The 20,393-nt window shown below is 47.0% G+C and overlaps 1 protein-coding gene across 1 annotated transcript; it reads right to left on the reverse strand.

Annotated features, from left to right (window-relative positions):
* Positions 1-246: 246 nt before the first annotated feature.
* Positions 247-18,333, reverse strand: SARS1 (seryl-tRNA synthetase 1). The gene is made up of 11 exons (XM_037152401.2): positions 18,078-18,333; positions 12,329-12,399; positions 8,824-8,904; positions 7,747-7,905; positions 6,674-6,817; positions 4,097-4,252; positions 2,894-3,115; positions 2,196-2,325; positions 1,779-1,936; positions 988-1,117; positions 247-643 (listed from the first exon to the last, which is right to left on the reverse strand). The coding sequence occupies exons 1-11, from the start codon at positions 18,211-18,213 to the stop codon at positions 492-494; spliced, it is 1,539 nt and encodes a 512-aa protein (XP_037008296.1). The 5' UTR covers positions 18,214-18,333; the 3' UTR covers positions 247-491.
* Between the last annotated feature and the right edge of the window lie 2,060 nt (positions 18,334-20,393).

The following is a 20,393-nucleotide window of genomic DNA, read 5'->3' on the forward strand; positions in this document are numbered from 1 at the left end:
CTAGTCTTACTTAACTGCTTTCAAGCAGGAGCAGATTTTTAAAACAGGATCCTGGCCCTTGTTCTACAAGCCCATGTGTCTAAAACCCAAAGATTTCCCTCTGCCCTGGAGCCTTTACTAGTGCCTCAGCTGCCTCCACCTCCCTTCCCAAAGGCTCTCTGACTTGCTAAATGGAACCGTCTCAGAAGGAAAACCAAAAGTGAGTTCGGTTCCAGAACCGTGAGAGACAGGGTGTGTGCCCCAGGCAGAAGACTGTGGAAGAGTCCAGCCTCCCCCAGAGATGCTTTATTATGTGGTTTCATCAGTCCTCAGTGATTGGATCTTAGGCCCAAGCGAACGGATGAGAACACTGAATTGTATACGGCAGCTGGTTCGTTCCCCTTGTAGCAAAGCAGTCAGGCGGGGCGGGTGGTAAGTGGGTGCCTGGCTTTCCTGCCTGTGGGCAGGCGCTGGGATCCCACCCAGCTGACAGAACTGGGGGTAGGGAATGTTCAGGAATCGGTGACCTCCATGCTCTTCAGCCGCTGTTCCAGGGTGACATCTCGCGCTGCCTTTTTGCCGCCTTCATGCTGCTTCTTCTGCTTCTTTGATGGCTCCTGGTCAATGGGTGCGGGCTTCACAAAGGGGATCAGCTCTTGGAGACCTGGAAGGGAAGAGCCCCTCGTTTCTCAGGGGTCAGAGCCCACAAGCCGCAGGGTGAGCGCCGAAAGACAACGATGCCTTTCAACAAAAGGGCACCCTCGATGGGCACTGCTTTCATTTATTCTTTCCTTCCCCAGCCTGACTTGGAGCTGCATCTCAATAGGACACCTATTGTGCAGTGCCTGCACTGGCTACTTCCTCAGCTCTGCCCCTACAACGCCCAGCACCAGGGGACAGACGGAGTTTTGGGGACTGGGTGTGAACAAGGTGGGTCCATTCTGAAAGGGGCCTGCAGTTCAGAAGTGTGAAGACAGAGAAGAGGAGGAGGCTGGGCCGGGGCCTTACCAGGCGGCATGAACTCCCTCAACTTCTCGGGCACGGCGACGCCCGTCTCCGTCTGGTAGTTCTCCAGGATGGCACAGATGGTGCGCGTCGTGGCGCACATGGTGGCATTGAGCATATGGACAAACTCCACCTGTGAGGAGAGGGCAGGTCACCTCAGCCCTCGGTGGTCTAACCGAGGATGGGAGCACTCACCCAGCCAGACGCCCCCACCCAGCTAACCCATAACTGGGCTTTTTCTCAACGTGAACTGTTTGGTATTTACTGCCTATCAGAGAAGTCCAGAAGATTCCTCATGTCTCCATGAGTGGCAAGCGATAGGTCCCAGGATTTGGAGGAGAGCTGGGTCTTTTAAGGGAAAAAGAACCCTCAGCCACAAGGGCCTCTCCCTTTAAACCCTTTCAAGACCCTTTCTTAGAAAAGCAGGGCCTGAACTCTGGGTTTGAGGAGACCAGCTTACCACCCAGACTTCCCCGGGTGAGAGGAGGGAAGACATTGCCTCCGACTTGTCCTGCGTAGACAAACGGGGATTACTCTTTCTTTGGAGTTGCAGAAGACAGAGCCAAAAAGGGAAAAGTGAGAATGACTTTGTGGAAAGGAGCTAGATTTGGGAGTCTCTCTAAAAGGACTCAGTCCTGATTCAGCAGAGGCCATTTTCAGGTTCCCTTTTTTATCTAGACTGAGGAGCCCAGGTTTTCCCTGATGCTGAGCAGCACGCACTGCAAGGCCTGAGAAATAAGACGAATCTACTCTGCCCCGAAGGCCCCACTGCCCACCCCACCAGGGCCCTCTACCTTGTCCATCATCTTCTTGGTTTGCCCGTATCGGATTCGGAGCCGGCGAGCCTGATAGTCTGTGCAGTTAGAACAGGAGACCAACTCACGGAAGGCTCCCGAGCCCGGAAACCAGGCCTCCAGGTCAAGCTTCTTACTGGCAGCATGATTCAAAGAACCTGTAAAGAAAACCCCCTAGAATTCATGAAGGAGGGATGGTATTTCAGAAGGCTAACCTTTTAGCGAACCTGAACAATTCTTTAATTCACAGCCTATCCCCCAAAGTGAAATCATGCCCAGATATTTTTATCAGCACACACTCCCAAGTGAGAAGAGTGTGTGATATTTTAATTAATGTGGCAATTAACTGGATTGTGAGCTGTTTCCTTGTGTGCTGTGTGTGGTGGTTTGTGGGATGCAGGAAAGGGAGGCCAGTACCTGAGACGATGTTCACGATGTGGTAGGGAATTCCCAGAGACTGGTAGAAGTCCTCTGCAGTGGCGATCATCTCTTCAAACATCTCCCATGACTTGTTGTCATGTGGTGAGGAGTAGACAAACTGTTCAATCTGCAAAGAGGGAGCCAAGGAGACCACAGCAATGGAACAGGGTGAATCAACTAAAGGAGCAACGTGGGAGCCACTCTGGTGATGAGGACCTGTTCCCCTGCCACTGGGAGCCAGGTGAGGCCAGGGCCCCCATGCCACAACGGACTGGGTATGTAACAACACATGCTTCTACAGAAAGCTTGCCACACACACGCCAGGTGCTGTTCTAGGTGCTTCTCAAATTAACTAGTTAAATCCTCATAGTGGGCCTAATGAGGTGAGCACTACTATCACCCTCCTTTTCCAGGGAGAAAACCAGGCACGGAGTGGCTAAGCAGCTTGTCCGGGTGACGCGGCTGGCAGGTGGAGGGCTGGCACTCGGACTCGGGCAGCCTGGTTGCAGAGTCTGTGCTGGGAGCCACTCCACCACGTGCTGCTGCCCAGTCGCTGGCCCAGAAAACACAGACACAGGCAACAGGAGGGAAGACTGGAGCCGGGGTGGGCCTGAGCAACACAGTTCCTGTCTGTCCCCCAACCACCCCAGACAGATGGACAGAAGGGGCCGCACTCTAACCTCTCTCGTACTTACCTTCTCAAACTGATGGACTCGAAAGATGCCGCGGGTGTCACGGCCATGGGAGCCCACCTCCTGGCGAAAGCAGGTGGACAGGCCAGCGTACTTGATGGGCAAGTCCTCGGGCCGCAGCCACTCATCCCGGTGGAGAGCAGCGATGGGCTGCTCGGAGGTGGCGATCAGGTATTTCTCGTCGTAGGTGTTGTCATCGGACTTCTCACTGCCTTTGCCAATCACCTGAAGGAGGAGGGGCCTTTACTAGTGAAGAGTGATGGAGGAGGGCCTCAGCTAGGGCAGAAACCACGGGGAGGATGGGAGTGATGGGACAGGGAGTAGTGTGTCTTTAATCCCAGCCCGGGAGTGAGCAGGGGACAATAACGACGAGGAAGGGAATGGGTCAGCCCCAAATGAGGTCCCTAATGGAGGTCAAAGAAAAGCAAATTAAAAGGAGATTAAAAACTCTGATATTTTACATTTATCTAGTAAATGACGTATAATGGCCAATGATGGCAGATGTACAATAAAACCTGAACTGGTGGCAATATAATGTAACCCACAAATGTTTGCGGGGCATTTGCTAAGGGCCAAGTCCTTTTTTGCCAATGCTGGGCAACAGGAGACCTGGTCTGTGCTTTCTTGGTGCGTCAGGGTTAGTCTAGTAGTTACAATCCTCAGTCACTTTGGTGTCCGGTTGATTAGAAGGACCTTCTGAACCTCGAGTCCAATCCTCTGGCTCTCCTTGAGATGGTCCATGGTTGGTAAGAAGCCACATGCATCCCAGGCAAGTATGTCTCGCCCTATGGAAGCTTCCAGGCTGGGGTCAGGAGTGGGAGGACCCGGTAAGACCAGCCACTTCCATAACTTCCTTTCGTCCAACCAGTCAATAAATGTGTTTCTTTTCTAAGCTCATAATGTTAAAGTATGCTCATTTCGATACATCATACAGACCATCTGGGGGAAAAAAATCAAACAGGCTTGAGGTTCGCACTGTCCAGTTTCGTAGCCACTGGCCATGTGTAGCTATTTAAATTAAAACTAAAATTAAGAAAAAAAAATGTCATTCCCCTCAGTGGCACTGGCTGCCTTTCCGTGCTCAGCAGCCACAGCCACAGACCATTCCCATCACTGCAGGAAATTTCACAGGACAGCGCTGTTCCTTGCCTGTGTGTGCAGCTGAACTTCCCAGCCCAGGAAGTCCCGCCACCCCCAGCCACTCACCTTATACAGTTCTTCATCAAACTGGCTGAGCTGTGCCACTTCCTGCATGACCTCCTTCCTCATGAAAAAGGGGGTGTAGATGGGAGTGTAGCCCCGACTTCCCAAGGTGCGAAGGGCATAGTGGATGAGCGCCTGCTCCAGGAACACCAGGGGCCCCTGGGGGAGCAGAGACACTGCAGTGTGTGATTGGCGTCTGTCACCGCCGAGGTCGGCTGCTGGAATTCACACTCAGCGGCAACTGGGCCAGAAGAACATGGAAGCCCAGGGGCACACAGGAGGCCAGCAGAGACCACGCACCCCAACAACCAACGCAAGAGAGCCTTAATTAACACCAGCCTCCAGCATAACACCCAGGCAAATCATAAAGAGAATTCTATTTCAGATACCAGAGCAGGAGAAAAGGATTATTGGCCCCAGGTGCATGGGAAAGTTTTCTTGTGCTAATTCCTACAACACTGGACTAATTTGTGTAACGTTAAGTATACCCATGTATGTACATACAGTACCGTTGGCCCTGGAACACCTAAGGGGATAGAGGCACTGACACCCCCACATAGTTGAAATTCACATATAACTTTTTTGACTCCCCCAAAAGTTAACTACTAATAGCCTACTGACCAAAAGCCCTACAAATAACTATGGTGAAAATGTATTTTGTGTAAGTATCATATACTATATTCCTACAGTAAAGTAAGCTAGATAAAAGAAAATGTTATTTTTTAAAGTGGTAAGAAAGTAGCCCTGGCTGGTGTGGCTCAGTGGATTGAATGCCGGCCTGCAAACCAAAGGGCGACAGGTTCAATTCTCAGGAGGGCACATGCCTAGGGTGCTGGCTGGGTCCCCAGTAGAGGGCGCGTGAGAGGCAACCACACATTGATATTTCTCTCCCTCCATTCCTCTCTCTCCCTAAAGATAAATAACTAAAATCTTAAAAATAAATAAATAAAAATGGGCCCTGGATGGTATAGCTCAGTGGATTGAATGTGGGCCTGAGAACCAAAGGATCAAGGTTCAATTCCCAGTCAGGGCACATGCCTGGGTTGTAGGCCAGTTCCCGGCAGGGGACCAACAAGAGGCAACCATACATTGATGTTTCTCTCCCTCTCTCCTTCCCTTCTCCTCTAAAGATAAATACACGAAATCTTTTTAAAAAATGGTAACAGCCCTGGCTGGTGTAGCTCAGTGGATTGAGCGTGGGCCTGTGAAGCAAAAGGTTGCCGGTTCGATTCCCAGTCAGGGCACATGCCTGGGTTGCGGGCCAGGTCCCCAGCAGGGGACACGTAAGAGGCAACCACACATTGATGTTTTTCTCCCACTCTTTCTCCTTCCCTGTGCCTCTTTCTAAAAATGAATAAAATATTTTTTAAAATGGTAAGGAAAAAACAATGAAATCAATTAAAAATTTTTTTTCTAAATAAATTTTAGAATCATAAGGAAAATACATTTACAGTATCTATTAGAAAAAACCCACATATAAAGGGACCTGTACAGTTTAAACTGTAATTCCAAAATTATTTCAAGAAGCCTCCTCTAGATTCATCTGCCCTCTGTCCCGGCTAATCTGGCTTTGCTTGGCCCAGCCGCTCTCACGGCACGCTGGGCCTGCCCCCAGTGTGGCACTGTGGACAAAACAGGGGTCACAATCTAAACCCGACAAGCTCAGTGGAGGCCTGCACGGCCGCCGGGCAAACTCGGAGACCCAAAGTACCGCACAGGATGGTCTGAACACAAAAATCCCTAACTAATGGAGAGCCTATAGCTTCCTTGGCAAAAGTCCATCTGTACCTTAAATAAGTGTCTATTGTCTTTTTGCATCGCAGACAATATACCTTTGACTTGTCAGCATAATCCCTTCTCCAGACCCCTCAGGGCTCACCCACCAGAGCACAGACCACAGGCCCCCACTGTTACCTCGTTCCCCCAACACCATCTCCATGTGCCATCAATGTGAACTGCTGTCACACACCCACCGGTGTAAAAGTGCGTGTCCCTCATTTCATTCCTTATCCAGCCTCAGAAACTGCCCAGTTCTGCTTTCTCCTGCCTCCCACATCCGCCACCAATGGGTTTCATGTAACCCTCCTGATGTCTCCCCGTGACTCGAATGTATAAAATAAGCCGCAGAATTGCCATTTTTTTTAGCATTTTCTCAACCCGTTGAGATGTGGTTTCCCAGCAGTTGTCACCAGTTTGGTTCAAAGAAACTCATAACATTCTCTACAGGTTTGGACATTTCTCACGTTCACAGCATGTGCCTTGGTGGCTTTGACTCTGTTACTTGTCTGATTAGTCAGCTCCTCAAACGAGAGACTGTTCTGACTCAAGTCAGCACAGCATATATTCATTCATTCATTCTGCGGCAACACTAAGTGGCTTTTGTTCTGGGGGCTCCTGATCAGCACTCTCCTGCCTTAGAAAGAGAATTGCCTCTCACTGCCAATAAGTCTGTAGTAGGAAAGCGAGCACAAGGGGTAGATTTGTGGGACCCCTTAAGTGGATTGTGCTTTCTGCCGTTTTTTCCCCTTTTTCTTTTAATTCTTCTTTATAATCCCATCCCCACTGGTTCCTGACTCTTACCTTCAAGAAGTACCCTCGACTCCCGGCCACCACGGTGCCTTTTTCACCTTCGAAGCCATCGACCATCACCACCAGATCCACGTGAGAGTACTTCTTCCTGACCGTACAATCACCCCATATCCTCTCCACTTTGTTGTCTGCGTCCTAAGGAAATAAGACCAGGAGAGAAAGATACCTGACCTCTGCACTCTGCAACCTCCACCTTTCCAAACCCTGCTCTAATAACAACCTGGAGCTTCGTGAAGCTGTGGTTTAACTCAACCATGAGGTTTTGGATACCATGCACAGAGACCAGAGAAGGGAATTTGCTACGGAATCTGTGCTCGACAGAGAAATAATCGTTTTTAGATTCCTAGAGGCAGGTCTAGCCAAGAAACAAAAATCATGATTTTCCCAGTGATCTATCACGTTTGTTTTTTTTTTTTTACCCTTTTAAATGTCCTGCACCAGGACACCTCAGTCCTGGACAATCAACATTGCCTGGGGTGCAGAGGAGAATGTTGGTTTTTTTTTTCCAGGCTCTCATTGGTCCCCGGGCCACAGGAGGGCGGGCTCAGGGCCCTGACCTCCCCGAGTCGGCCACCCCAGCCTGCAGGGAGTTGAACATTCTGTTCACCAGGGAATGAATGAGAGAGGCACAGATGGGCCCCGCTCTGGCTGGGGTGTCAGGGAACAAAGGCTGGGCTCAGAGCAGCTTTGTGCTGGGGAAGCTCCCACTCAGCAGGGAACTTTTATCATGCAGATTCCCCTTCAACCTGCGGCTTCTCAGCAGGGTGTGGGTGAGGGGTGAGGCTGATTTAGCAGATCCCTCCCACGAGACTCCCTGCTACCAGGGGCAACAGTGGAGGACAGCAGCCCAATTTAGAAGAGATTTCTGTGCCAGGAGTCTCCTACCTGCAGTCTCTGCCACTTCCCAATCAGGCAAGGACCTAAGGCGTTCAATTCTCAGTTGGTGGGCAGAGCAAATGCACAGCCTGCTTCTGGCACTAGGCCCATTACACAGGGTGTCAGCGGTTCCTTGTCCTCCGACCCACAGAGGAGCGACACCCGGCAACTGTGGCACCGACACCTACCTCATCGTTACTGATGGGAACGGAGGGATGCAGGAGGTTCCCGATCTCTCGGAGGTTCTCAAACCGCTCTGCCTCCAGCTTTACCCGCTCGGCATCACACTTCAGGATGGCTTCATCGATGAGCAGTCGGAGTTTTTTGATCTGTGACACTTTCAGGTTCTGGAGGTGAACAGGCCACAGCGAGTCAAGGGCAGAGTAGGGACAAGGTTCTGTCACCCTAACCCTGTTGTACGCTGGTGACAGCCCTTGTATGGCCTTTTAAAAACTGACAATGAAGGCTTTTAAAAGGCCAAGATTTACTTCACACAGGGATCGGCACTTTCCTGCCCATACGAACCCACTGGTATTTCCTTTCGGGGGCCAAAGGCAGAGAGGGATTGACTCTGGCCACTCTCCTTGTTCCCATGTATCTCAGGAGTTTTAATATGTAGGTCTTTGCAGAGAACTTTCTTCCTGATTAAACTAATTTATCACTCTACTATGTACTTCACTTAACTGTTCTCTAGGAAGATTATGCACTTATTAGGAACAAGAGACTTTGTCTCAAGCTGATTTCTTATTCCTTTTGCAGGTGTTTCAAACTGTACTCTGATTTCCTGGGGGGCAGGGAGCCCATAGCAGGTAGGGCTGGACAGGAAGAGCACCCCCAACCTGGCCCTTCAAGCAAAGCAGCTCTGCCTTTTGGGCTATGCTCTTGCTATGCTGCTGTGGGTTTTAAGGGTTCAGTAACTAAAAACTTGGAAATCACTGTGCTAGGCCCATTATATATAGGGAATATTTACTGAATTGCAGTAAGTTGAAAAATTCCTTGACTCTGTGAAAACAGAATAATATAAACTAAACATAGTTCAGGTCCTTTTTCCTCTTCACCCCAGCCTCGGCTTTTCCACTCCATCTGCGCTCTCTCGTAAGCAAGGTGCAGAGGGTATAAGGAGAGTAACAGGGACATGTCCCAGCTGCAGAAATTCAAAGATGCCATAATGCTACGTGGAGCAGAGTGTCAGCATTCACTTGTCTAGGAAGAAAGTTAAGAAAAAAAGAACAGAAATCCCAATGTAGAAAAGGATAATAACATACAACTAATGTGTCTGAGGTGATGTCCTCAAGATTCAGTATGTTCTCCGGGATGGACTCATCATCTCCCACTGGCTCTTTTTTCTGCAGGAAAACAGACAGACAATACTGTTAAATAAAAAAATAACTTCTGATATCGTTTTCTAAATACACACTAAGTGTCATATATACTGATCACAGAACCTTCCACGTGACTGTCTCTAAGAGAGGCACCGCATGGGAGAAACCTTGGTAAATCAGAAGTGAGGAGTTCAAGTTTCGAGTCTCTGTTCTGCCACTCTCCAGCTTTCTGATCCTGGAGAGACTGATTAGCCCACCAGGGTCAGAGGGCCAGCATCATGGGGCATGTGAGAGGCAGAAGGTCTGCCCCGTCCCAAGATGAGGTATGGGCACTGAGGGTGCGTGAGAACACTCACACGCTGGGTGCTCAGGGGCCAGAGCTGCGTCAGATGACTGGGTGCGATCCTGAGAATCCCTGTCTACCTGCTGAGCCAGGCCCGGTGCTGAGGCTAAGGGCAGAAGAATAGATGGGGAGATGAGATATTAGGGAGGCAAGAAAAACGACTTTTTCTTCCTCCAGTTTCTTACCTCACCCCTTTAAAAAAAAAGATTTTATTTATTTACTTTAGAGAAGGGAAGGGAAGGAGAAAGAGAGGGAGAGAAACATCAATGTGTGGTTACCTCTGGCGTGCCCTCTACTGGGGACCTGGCCTGCAACCCAGACATGTGCCCTGACTGGGAATCAAACCAGCGACCTTTTGATTCACAGGTTGGCACTCAATCCACTGAGCCACACCAGCAAGGGCTCACCTCACACTTCTTCATGATATTCTGCCAAATCATCATCCCTAATCCTTGCCCATAGCCATGGGGGAGATAATTTTTAGAGTCAAATTCTTCTTAAATTATCAAAGGCCATTACAATAAGACATATACAAGACCTCAGCAAAACTTGTATAAAAACAACTCGAGATTTATGATCTGCTTTGCAAGTATAAATAAAATGTGTAGAAATTATATTCAATGTCCTAAAGATTTTTAAAATTCTATACATACAATAACAGGCAATTATGTTTATACCACCTCATATCCCGCTGCACAAAACTGAATAATGAGAAAGGATAAAATCCAAGGGTAAAAGTGTAGAAATCCTTTAGACTCATTACATACTCTCACCCACTGAAGTGAGAAGTCAGGATTCCAACCATGATCCAGCTCACACCCTTCAGTGACTTGAGTAAAAGCATCTCAAAAAATTGGGAAAGTCTGAAAATACTAGAATGAGTCTTGATAAGAACAAGTATAGACTACTCAGGTAGGAAAAAAATGGCCTAAATCTCCAAATCTTCCATTTGGTAACTGAGGCTCCCTTACGATCTGCTAATCCCTCAGGGCAGCAAATTCAAGTTCTGAGTTCAAGTCTTGACTCTGTACCTAATGTAATTTTAGGCAAGCTACTAAATTTCCTCAGCCTATTCCCTTGCCCTCTGAATAAGGCTGATAATTATACTATCTACACTCTAGGTTTACAGCAAGGATCAAAACCAAAATAAGATGTATATAGAAGGACTTTTAGTACTTTAAAGAGCTATGTAATTGAGCCCTGCCTGGTATGGCTCAGTAGATTGGGCACTGGCCTGTGAACTAACTGGTTGCTGGTTTGACTCCCAGTCAGGGCACATGCCTGGGTTGTGGGCCAGGTCCCCAGTAGGTGGCGCTCAGGAGGCAACCACACATTGATGTTTCTCTCCCTTTCTTTCTCTCTTTCATGCCCCCCCTAAAAAAAATAAATAAAATCTTAAAAAACAATAAAAGAGCTATGTGAGCTACGTGAGCTTAGCGTTCACTAAGAGGTAAGTGAACGCTAGCACTACTCCAATGCACAACAAAGGAGAACACTCCTTGCAGGGTTACCAGTAAAGGGATCCAAGAATGTAACCATAAATGAAAACACTCCTGTTTTCTTGTTATGAAAAACCACTGGCTGGTGTGGCTCAGTGGACTGACTGCTGTCCTGTGAACCAAAGGGTCGCTGGTTTGATTACCAGTCAGGGCATGTGCCTGGGTTGCAGGCCAGGCCCCCGTTGGGGGAGCACAAGAGGCAGCCTTAGACTGATGTTTCTCTCCCTTTCTTCCCTTCTCTCTGAGAATAAATAAAATCCTTAAAAAACCACCTGGCTGTCACTGCCTGTGTATGTGCTTCACAGAACACACAGGCAGGAGGGAGTATACATGGCAATTAACATGATTATGGGGCCTCTGGCATGCAAATGATTAAGTATCACAGCCCCCACAGGGAGACAGAGTATGATTATATCAATTTCTACAGCCAGTCACAAGCTGAAAGCGTTTGTTACTGTGAAAAGGAGAAGGACTGTTAGGAAGTGTAAGTTGCTGGAATCCCAGGGGAATCTTTGTTACATTTGTGACTGGTTCGGGTTCCTCATTTTTAATTTTTTTGGTTTAGCTTAGAGAGTTGCAACTTAAAAATGAGAAAGACGATAGGGTGCATTTAATACATTAAAAAAAAAGTGGTCAAGGGGCTGAAAGGATATTTTTGAAGAAAGATTTAAAACAATATACTGTACTGGATACCAACAGAAACCCAAACTGAAACTTAACATTCTCCAAGCATGGAGGGATGTTTTTGGACGCAAGCCATTCATTGTTACTCCCAATTGCTGATATTTTTTTGCGCACAATATTCTAGGCATTATGCCAGGTTCTCTACATTAAAAAACAACGTTTCATTCTCACAACTCTTCTCTATAGGTAAAGGTTACTACTGTCATTTCAGATGGAAAAAACCAAGGCTCGGAAGTTAACTTGCCTCAAGTCATGCAGCCAGCAGCCGGGCCCCTGGAGCCCCTGTCTGTGCTCTTTCCACAAGAGAGCTCAGTGGCACTGAACAAAAACCCTAAGTCTGCCCTAAGAAATTCTGTAGTTGAACTCAAATAAAAAGAGTTCTGGTGGAATTTATATTCCCTTTATAAACACGGAATAAACAGCAAGGAACTAGTGTGCCGAGAATCTCACCGTCCTAAAGACTCCACGTTGAAAGTCGACAAACTCCTATATGGAAACCCAGCCCCCACTGTGATGGTGCCTCATGAGACCCCAGACAGCTAGCTCCCTGGCTCCTTCCGCCCTGCGAGGACACAGCAAGGAGGCTCTGAACCACGAGGCAGGCCCTCACCTGCCACCAAGGCCACCTGTGCCTTGATCGAGGACTTCCCAGCCTCCAGAACTGTGAGAATTAAGTTTCTGTTGTTCGGCAGTCACCCAGTCTTAGCAGCCACACGGACAAAGACATCTGAATTCAGGAGATGAGCTCACCGCTTAGTACCCTCCCCACCTTCCTTTCTTCATTTCTTTATAAAATAATTCCCCCACTTTGATAAGAAATTCAGTATCCCATAGAATTAGACACTATATGAGAAATTAAGGATTAACTAAGAATAAGCTAAAATATATCTGCTGAAGCTCTCGAGGCTGTTAGTTCTCTTACCTTCATTTTCTCTCCAATTGTCTTGCTGCATAGGTTCTTGAGCTTGTTCAAGTTGTCTGCGCGAAATCTGCCTGCAGCATAAAGAACCCAAGGCTATTCCAAAGATGAGCATACAACTAAGGTTCCCCTGGCTGCTAATCATGGCTCTGTAGGACTGACCTCAGCCCAAGGCCAGAGTGCAGGCAGAGTTCCAGGATCTGCTCATCAAGTTGTGAAACCTTGTAGCTTTACAGCCCCAAATCTGGTTACCTACTGGTGACTACAGTATGGTTCCCCAGCTTTTGGCGACAAGGAAAAGGCCTCTCTGAGACTGAAATTGAGAAGTGTCATACCCTGATGATACCGCCATAGAATAACGCGTCTGAGAAATCTGGAATGTACGTAATCAAGTAACTATGACCTGCTCACTTAACACATGGTGGGATCTTGAAAGAGGCAGTCATACTTCTGGTCCTGGGAACTTGGCTGCCCCACCTCCATGCTAGAAATGGTTAACGCTATTTATTCCCCTTGCTTTGACACAGTGCTCACCTAGCAGCCTTCAGATTAATGTATTTTTTTTATATTTTGGTTTCTTTGGGGGGAAGACAGTATACTTAATCAGCCCACACAGATATTCTGGCCCAAATTCACATATTAGTATGTGTTGTGGTTCATTAGTCTGACTCTTGACTCTAAGCTCTAGAAGCAATATGGTAAAAATCAAGCTTTCAACAGGGGAAGTGATGACTAGAAAGGAGGTCCCATCTAGACACAGCTACAGTTTAAGGCTCTGCCAACCTTTCACTGAATTTAACTAAACTTGACCTTCTCATTCACTTAACCCCACTGATTACAGAGATGAGATGGGGGAGGGGAAAGGGAATGACCTGCAAAGGGAGAGCAAGAGGGATCTGTGGTGGTGGAACACAAATCTACGTGTGATAAAATCGCATAGAATTATCACACACTCACACAAGGGCATGTAAAACTGGTGAAATCCAATGAGGTCTGTGGGTTGTCACCTTCTGATGTTGTGCCCGTCAGGTCAGATGTGATTGCTGGGGAAATGGGTGAGGGGTCCTCAGAACCTCTTTGTGCTTTGTTTGTGACTTCCTATTACCCCATAATTATTTTGGAATAAAAGTATAAAAAATTTAAATTTACTTCCTCCTGTTTGCCAGGCCCTGTGCTGAGGGTTGGGAATATAAATGAAAACACCATGCTAAGTGCTGGGGAGCAGGGAGAGGCAACTTAAAAAAATATAACAATGCTGACTGTTTCAATCAATGAATATAGTACATTCCTTCATTACCTTTTTGGGGTTTTTGAAAAGATTTTATTTATTTATCTTTAGAGGGAAGGGAAGGAGAGAAGGAGAGAAATATCAATGTATGGTTGCCTCTCGTGCGTCCCCTGACGGGAACCGGCCCGCAATCCAGGCATGTGCCTTGACTGGGAATCAAACCACAGTTGTTTGGTTTGCAGGCCTGTGCTCAATCCACTGAGCTACACCAGCCAGGGCCCTTTATTATCTTCAACTCCTCTCATCAATGTTTTGTAGTTTTCAGTGTAGAGATCTTGAACATCACTTATTAAATACACTTCTAGGTATCAGATGCTTTTTAACTGTTACTGGTATATAAAACTACCATCGATTCTGTGTGTTGTATACAGTGATTATGCTAAATTTACTTAATTTTAATAGTTCAGGATTGAACAATCAAAGTCATCTGCAAATAATGAGTTTTACTTCTGTTCCAATCTCTTCTTCCTTTTTCTTGCCTCATGTAACACTGGAACCTTTAGCACAAGGTGCATTAGAAATGGTGACAGTAGACATCCTCAACCTCAGGGGAAAGCATTCAATATTTCATCATTAAGAATAACATTGGCCCTGGCTGGGGTAGCTCAGTGGACTGAGTACGGGCCTGTGAATCAAAGGATCACGGTTCAATTCCCAGTCAGGGCACATGCCTGGGTTGCAGGCCAGTTCCCCTCAGGGGACACACGAAAGGCAACCATACATTGATATTTCTCTCCCCTCTCCTCTCTCCTTTCCTTCCCCTCTAAAGATAAATAAAATCTTATAAAAAAGAATAACATTGGCTATGTATTTTTGACAAATACCAATAATCAGATTAGGAAAGTTCCCTTCTATTCCTAGTTTGCTGCATTTTATCATGAGCCATTGGGTTTCTACATAAAAAGTGAACTTTGATCCTTCTCACACCATACACCAAAATCAACGTGAGATAAATCATTTGCCTAAATGTGAAAGGCAAAGTAATAAAACTTTTAGAAAAAAATTAGAGAATCTCTTCAGGACCTTGAGATATGAAAAGATTTCCTAAACAGCCCTGGCTGGTGTAGCTCAGTGGATTGAGTGCAGGCTGCGAACCAAAGGGTCACCAGTTTGATTCCCAGTCAGGGCACATGCCTGGGTTGAGGGCCAGGTCCCCAGTTGGGGGGGCCACGTGAGAGGCAACCACACATTGATGTTTCTCCCTTTCTTCTTCCCTTCCCCTCTGTCTGAAATAAATAAATAAAACCTTTAAAAAAATTTCCTAAACAGAACACAAGTCACAAAAGAAAATTAGGTGCATGTATACACACATACACACACAGGGTGAGGCAAAAGTAAGTTTACTTCTGTTCATATGGAAAAATAATACAATAACTGTAAACAATAATATAAGAATACATTGTTGCCCTGGCTGGTATGGCTCAGTGGGCTGAGCTCAGGACTGTGAACTGAAAGGTCGCAGGTTCGATTCCCAATTTGGGCACATGCCTGGGTTGTGGGCCAGGTCCCCAGTTGTGGGATGTGAGAGGCAATGAATCAATGTTTCTCTCTCACATGGATGTTTCTCTCCCTCAGTTTCCCATAAATAAACAAATAAAAGAAGGGGTGTGTACATGTTGCATAATAAGGCTACGACAAACAGCACGGGACATACGTGGGGGAGTGGCAGATCAGGCTAGGAGGCAATGTGGGAATTCATAAACTGTGTTAAGAAATTTGGATTTTTATGCTTTAGGGCTACACTGTCCAACATGGTAGCTGCTAGTTACATGAGGCTAATGAGCATGTGAAATATGGCTAGCCCGAACTGAAATGTACTGTAAGTGTAAAAATATACACTGGAATTTGAAGACCTATAAAAAAAGAAAAACAATGTGAAATACCTCAATGATTTTTATATGGATTACGTTAAAAATGTAATTTTGGATATATGGGTTAAATGAAATATATTCCTAAAATTAATTTCATCTGGTTTTCTTTACATTTCTTAAGTAGCTGCAAAAAATTTCATAATTCCACCTGTGGTTCACACTTTATTTCTATCAGACAGATTTAAGCCACTACAAGACTTAAGCCTGGAAGCAAAGTGACTGGATTTGCATTCCAAAAAGATCACATGTCCTGGGTGTGGCCTAGGCCTAGGGGAAACTGGGGTAAAACTGAAAGCAGATAATTTCTCGTTTTCTAAAGACAAGGGCCTGGCTGATGGCACATACAGTAATTGTTAAGGGGACACAACAACTTTGATTTATAGTAGAGAAATCTCATTGGGAATAGCACTTTTGGGGGGGAGGTGAGGATTCTGGTAGTTAGCAGGTTGAAGATAGGTGGAAATCTGGTGGCTTTGGAAGTAGTTGAGACAAAGGCTTATCGTGTGCCCAAATGTGTCCTCAGCATATTACTCCGAATTAAAAATCACAGTTCAAATCCACGGAGTCGGACTCCTTTGAGAGCCCTCATGGCACCTTGGGGGCCTCCAGGCAAGTAGTTACACTGGTAATGGGGGGCCTTGTGAGGCTCGCTGTGTCCTCAGTCAGGGAACACAAAACACCTGAGGAGATGTTTCTTATTGATTTTTAGCGAGAGAGGAAGGGGAAGAGAGAGAAAAACATCAGTCTGAGAGAGACATCCATCAGTGTTCTCCTGCACGTACCGCAGCTGGGGATCGAACATGCAGCCTGGCTATGTGCCCTGACCACAGAGCAAACCTGCAGTCTTTTGGTGTACTGGAGGCCACTCCAGCCAATGGAGCCGCCAAGGCAGGAGGAGTTCTTAACGTGGAGGGGGGTTACAAGTCCTTGTTGCAGCCAATGACAGGGAACCCCGACCTTTGATATGAGCTTCAGATCTAGAACTTTGGTACATGATCTGTTGTCAGTGTCCTACTCAGGCAGCCAGTGACTTGAGAAAAATCACTAACTCCCTTTGGCTGCAAAAAGAACACTGGTAAGAAACGTCAAGTAAAAAATCAAATCAACAGATATGTTGAAAATAAATGAAATAAACGGCTTTTCATCCAGAAGGGGAAAGTGCCCTGAACACAGAAAATATTCATGAATTCAAAAAAAACCTTTGTCAAGCCCTTACCAAGGAGCAGGAGCAGTGCCAGGTATTAAATGTATATATGTGTACATGTATGTCTTGATGTATATGTATACCCTAGGTACTGGGACATACAGATGCATAAAACACAGCCATGTCCCTGAAGAACTCATCCCCTCACCATATATTCATCCATTAGGAAAGGAATAAAACTCCCTGCAGATGTATACGTGTATATTATACACAAGAGATGAGCTAACACATTCAAAGCCATTTGGTCACCAGATACAAAAATCTGATACTCCTGATTCAGAAAAACAGTGTCCAGTCTAGTTTTTTTCCTTCCAATTAATTTAACTCCATTCCAACTCAAAACTTCAGATGCAGGTAGTGGGATCTCAGTCACAAACTACCTCATTGAATGAGACGTACAGAGTCAGTAGACAACCCAAGTTAAACAGATACTCTTTTGGTACCCAATACCCTTATAAACTTAGGAAAATCAATGTTCCTAAAGCCACCGCACTCTTGGGCAGTGACTGTCTTTACAGTGTGCTGTCAAAACTTGGCTTTCAGTTGGTTGCAGGTTTATTGCATCAGACAAAATTAATCACACGCCCTTGACAGCATCCGACCAATCGGTGACTGCTCAGTTCATCTAGGCAGAGGGTTCTATGGTTTTATTTTCAGTTCCAGGTTTTAGCCAAACTCTGCCAATGTCTTTTCCGGAAAACTCCCCTAAATCACAATTATACAGTCTCAATAACTACAAGCTTTTCCTTGCCTCGCTGGACCCCGCGCCCCATGACCTACCACGGAAAAGGCTTTTCTAGATTTTTAAAAGTATGATCACAGAGCAGGGGGAGAGCTTTCCCCAAAACCCCGGGATCACTGCTAGTAGTGCAGGGGCGTCCTCCAAAGACCCCAAATGCTTCCAATGTGTATGGAGTGAGCCTATTACACTGCAGATATGACTCAGGCCTCACCTTTGATCCTATCGAAATAGGAGACCACTGTGGCCTTGCTGAAGATGACAAAAAGACCAGAGGCGACCAAAGATAAGTGTTAGGAAAGGGCAACCCGTCCCTCAAACCTCCGCCCTTCGTTTTTTCTGGCTACCCTTGCAGTGAACGAAGCCGTGACAGCTCTTGACGCGCATGCGCCATGCTCCTTCCCAGACTCAGACCCGAGATCCGCACTGAGCGCGCGCGGAGAGAAGCTCCCGCCCCTCCAGCAGACGGAAAGAGATGGATCCATCCTGGCTACCCGAGCGTTTCGGGGGATAGGGAAAGCCTTGGAGCCACCCCAACCTGCGAGAGGGTCTAACAAGAGGCGGAAGCTGTGGCCTCGGGATTGGCAATGAGATCCGAGAGCTGAAGCTGCTATTAAGATTGGGGACGTGCCGCGCATCCCAGTACTCACATCTCCGCCACTCGCCGTCTGCCTTTACCAGCTGATCCACAAGTCCTGGGTCCTTGAAGCGCTTCTTTTGCATCTCTCGGACGAGGTCCGGGTCCCCTCCTTTATCCACCCGAAACAAATCCAGGTCCAGCACCATTTTTCCTTCTCCCGGGTCAACACTAAGAAAAACGAGGATGGTAGCAACCCAGTCGGCCTGTGACCGACGTACTGTGCCGGCGCTGACCCGTCCCACCCCGCGCAGGCGCAGCGGGAGCGCGCTGGCTCCTCCTCTCGGCCGGAAGCGGCTGTGTTGGAGGCGGGGCCGCAGTGAGGAAGGTGGGGTGCACGGGCCTGGACTTCTCGTGCTGCGTCCGGATCTCCTCGCCCCACCCCTCCCCCTGGCTCTGGCCTTGTACCCCGCGCGTGCCTTCCCGAGCTCAGCCCCCCTCTCTGTGTAGGGTCTCTCATTGCCTTGTGAAGGTGAGTGCCTCAGTTTCCTCCTCATGTTAAAAGACATCCTCAGAGGCCTGCCAACGTGATAGCTGGCGCCTCCAGTAGATGCCAGTTTCCCCGCTCACAAACTTGGGTCCTAAGACTGGACCCTCTCCCAGAACCTCTGCTGTCTTCTCCATCTTGAGATGAGCAGGGCTACATTTTTTAGTCCCGGGGTTACCTCAGCTGAAGATTACTACTCTCCTGCCTTAGAGCTAGAATGCATTTCTAAATCTGATAATTGGCTGAACCACATTTTCCCTTTACTAACCCTTGGTCATAGGGTTGGGAGAGTGCAATTGAACTCTTTTAGAGAGACACAGGGGGAGACTTTTCGAAGGAGGAATACTTAACCAGATTTTTAAAAAAATCTTCACCCAAGGACATGCTTATTAATTTTAGAGAGAGCGGAAGGGGGTGAGGTGGGGGAGAAACATCAGTAGGTTGCCTCTTGCTTGCCCCTGCCCACGGACTGAACCTGCAGCCTACTGAACCACACCAGCCAGGGCACATTTGCCAGATTTGAAGACAGTACAAGGTGCTGAGGTCATGTCTTAGGATATTTGAAAACTTGAACAAAGATTTCATCATACAACATGTCATAACATTCAGGCTTTTACAGTAAAAATTCTGGTTGCTGGTGGAGCCAAAGTTATCAAAGACTCTCCCTGACAAGGAGACTGGAGGATTTAGGGATAGGCTTCCTGTTTCGTCCAGCCTTTCACTTTACAGAGACTTTAGAGCCCCACCCCCAATGCCCCAGGTAGTGCTGAGACCTTGGTCTTAGGCCACTTGCTTGGGCTTCTGTGATGAGGAGGTCCTGTAGCTATCCCTGCTCCCCAGCAAGCCTCTGCCAAGCTGACTCGGAGGCACAGGGCAGGGTTGACGCAATGGTAGGGTTGACGCAACGGTAGAGCTGACAAGTAGAGATCCAGAGGCAGGCTTAGGAAGTTGGGTTATCTGGGTTTGACCCCCCCCCCCCCCCCCCCACAGGTTCAGCTTGCCTGGGATGTTAGGCTTAAAACTAGTGGAAAGGAAGCTTAGGGAGCTGAAGCCTCTGAAGAAAACGTGTGAAAAGACTGTCCTCAAAGCGTGGGGTTCTTTGAAATCTGAGGGCAGGGTCTGGAATGGGGGCTGACTGCTTCTGTGTCAGCAAAGGCACTACCTTTAATGTGCATTGTCTGCTATGTTTCAAAACAATCATGGGTGTTCCTGAAACTGCACCAGGGCCCAGGCCTCAGGGAGGAGGGCCACTGTGCCAGTCCTTTAAGGAGATCGTTAGTATAATGCAAAGGATGACCTGAATGTTCTGGCCTCTCCAAATTTCCTTAGGAATTTTCACCATTAGTCTTATCATTAGATTATAAACATCTTCCTTTAAAATGCTTATGTTACTTGATAAGTATAAAAATTAACATAATAGCCTTGAACCAGCCTGGCTCAGTGAGTTGGGCATTGCCCACAAATGAAAGATGGGTAGCCAGTTCAATTCCTGGTCAGGGCACATGCCTGGGTTGCAGGCCAGGTCCCCAGCTGGGGGCATGAGAGGCAACTGATTGGTGTTTCTCACATTGATGTTTTTCTTCCTGTCTTTCTCCCCCCCTTCTCTTATCTTTAAATACAAATAAATAAAATCTTTTAAAAAAACTTTCTTAAAAAATTAACATGATAGCATACTTCATTTATCAACTTAGAATCACTGGATTTTTAGAGATAGAGTAGAATCTTAGCTATCTGCCAACATAATTCCTATTCTTTTCATCACCTTGTCCCTCATGTCTACCTTTTAAATTATTAAACATGATTTAAAAAATAGTAATTTTTAAAGATATTTTATTTATTTGT

The sequence above is a fragment of the Artibeus jamaicensis genome, unplaced genomic scaffold (genome assembly GCF_021234435.1).
Source record: "Artibeus jamaicensis isolate MK-2021 breed Jamaican fruit bat unplaced genomic scaffold, CSHL_Jam_final scaffold_1689, whole genome shotgun sequence".
Lineage (NCBI taxonomy): Eukaryota > Metazoa > Chordata > Mammalia > Chiroptera > Phyllostomidae > Artibeus > Artibeus jamaicensis.

What these genes read in the sequence shown, in the direction of transcription:
- SARS1 (XM_037152401.2), bottom strand. Translation starts at nt 18,213, where the DNA reads ATGGTGCTGGACCTGGATTTGTTTCGGGTGGATAAAGGAGGGGACCCG. An exon ending in TCACCTCAGACACATTAGTT is followed by an intron (nt 7,906 to 8,823) that starts GTATGTTATTAT and finishes GTTCACCTCCAG; the next exon opens with AACCTGAAAGTGTCACAGAT. An exon ending in TTCCCATCAGTAACGATGAG is followed by an intron (nt 6,818 to 7,746) that starts GTAGGTGTCGGT and finishes TTATTTCCTTAG; the next exon opens with GACGCAGACAACAAAGTGGA.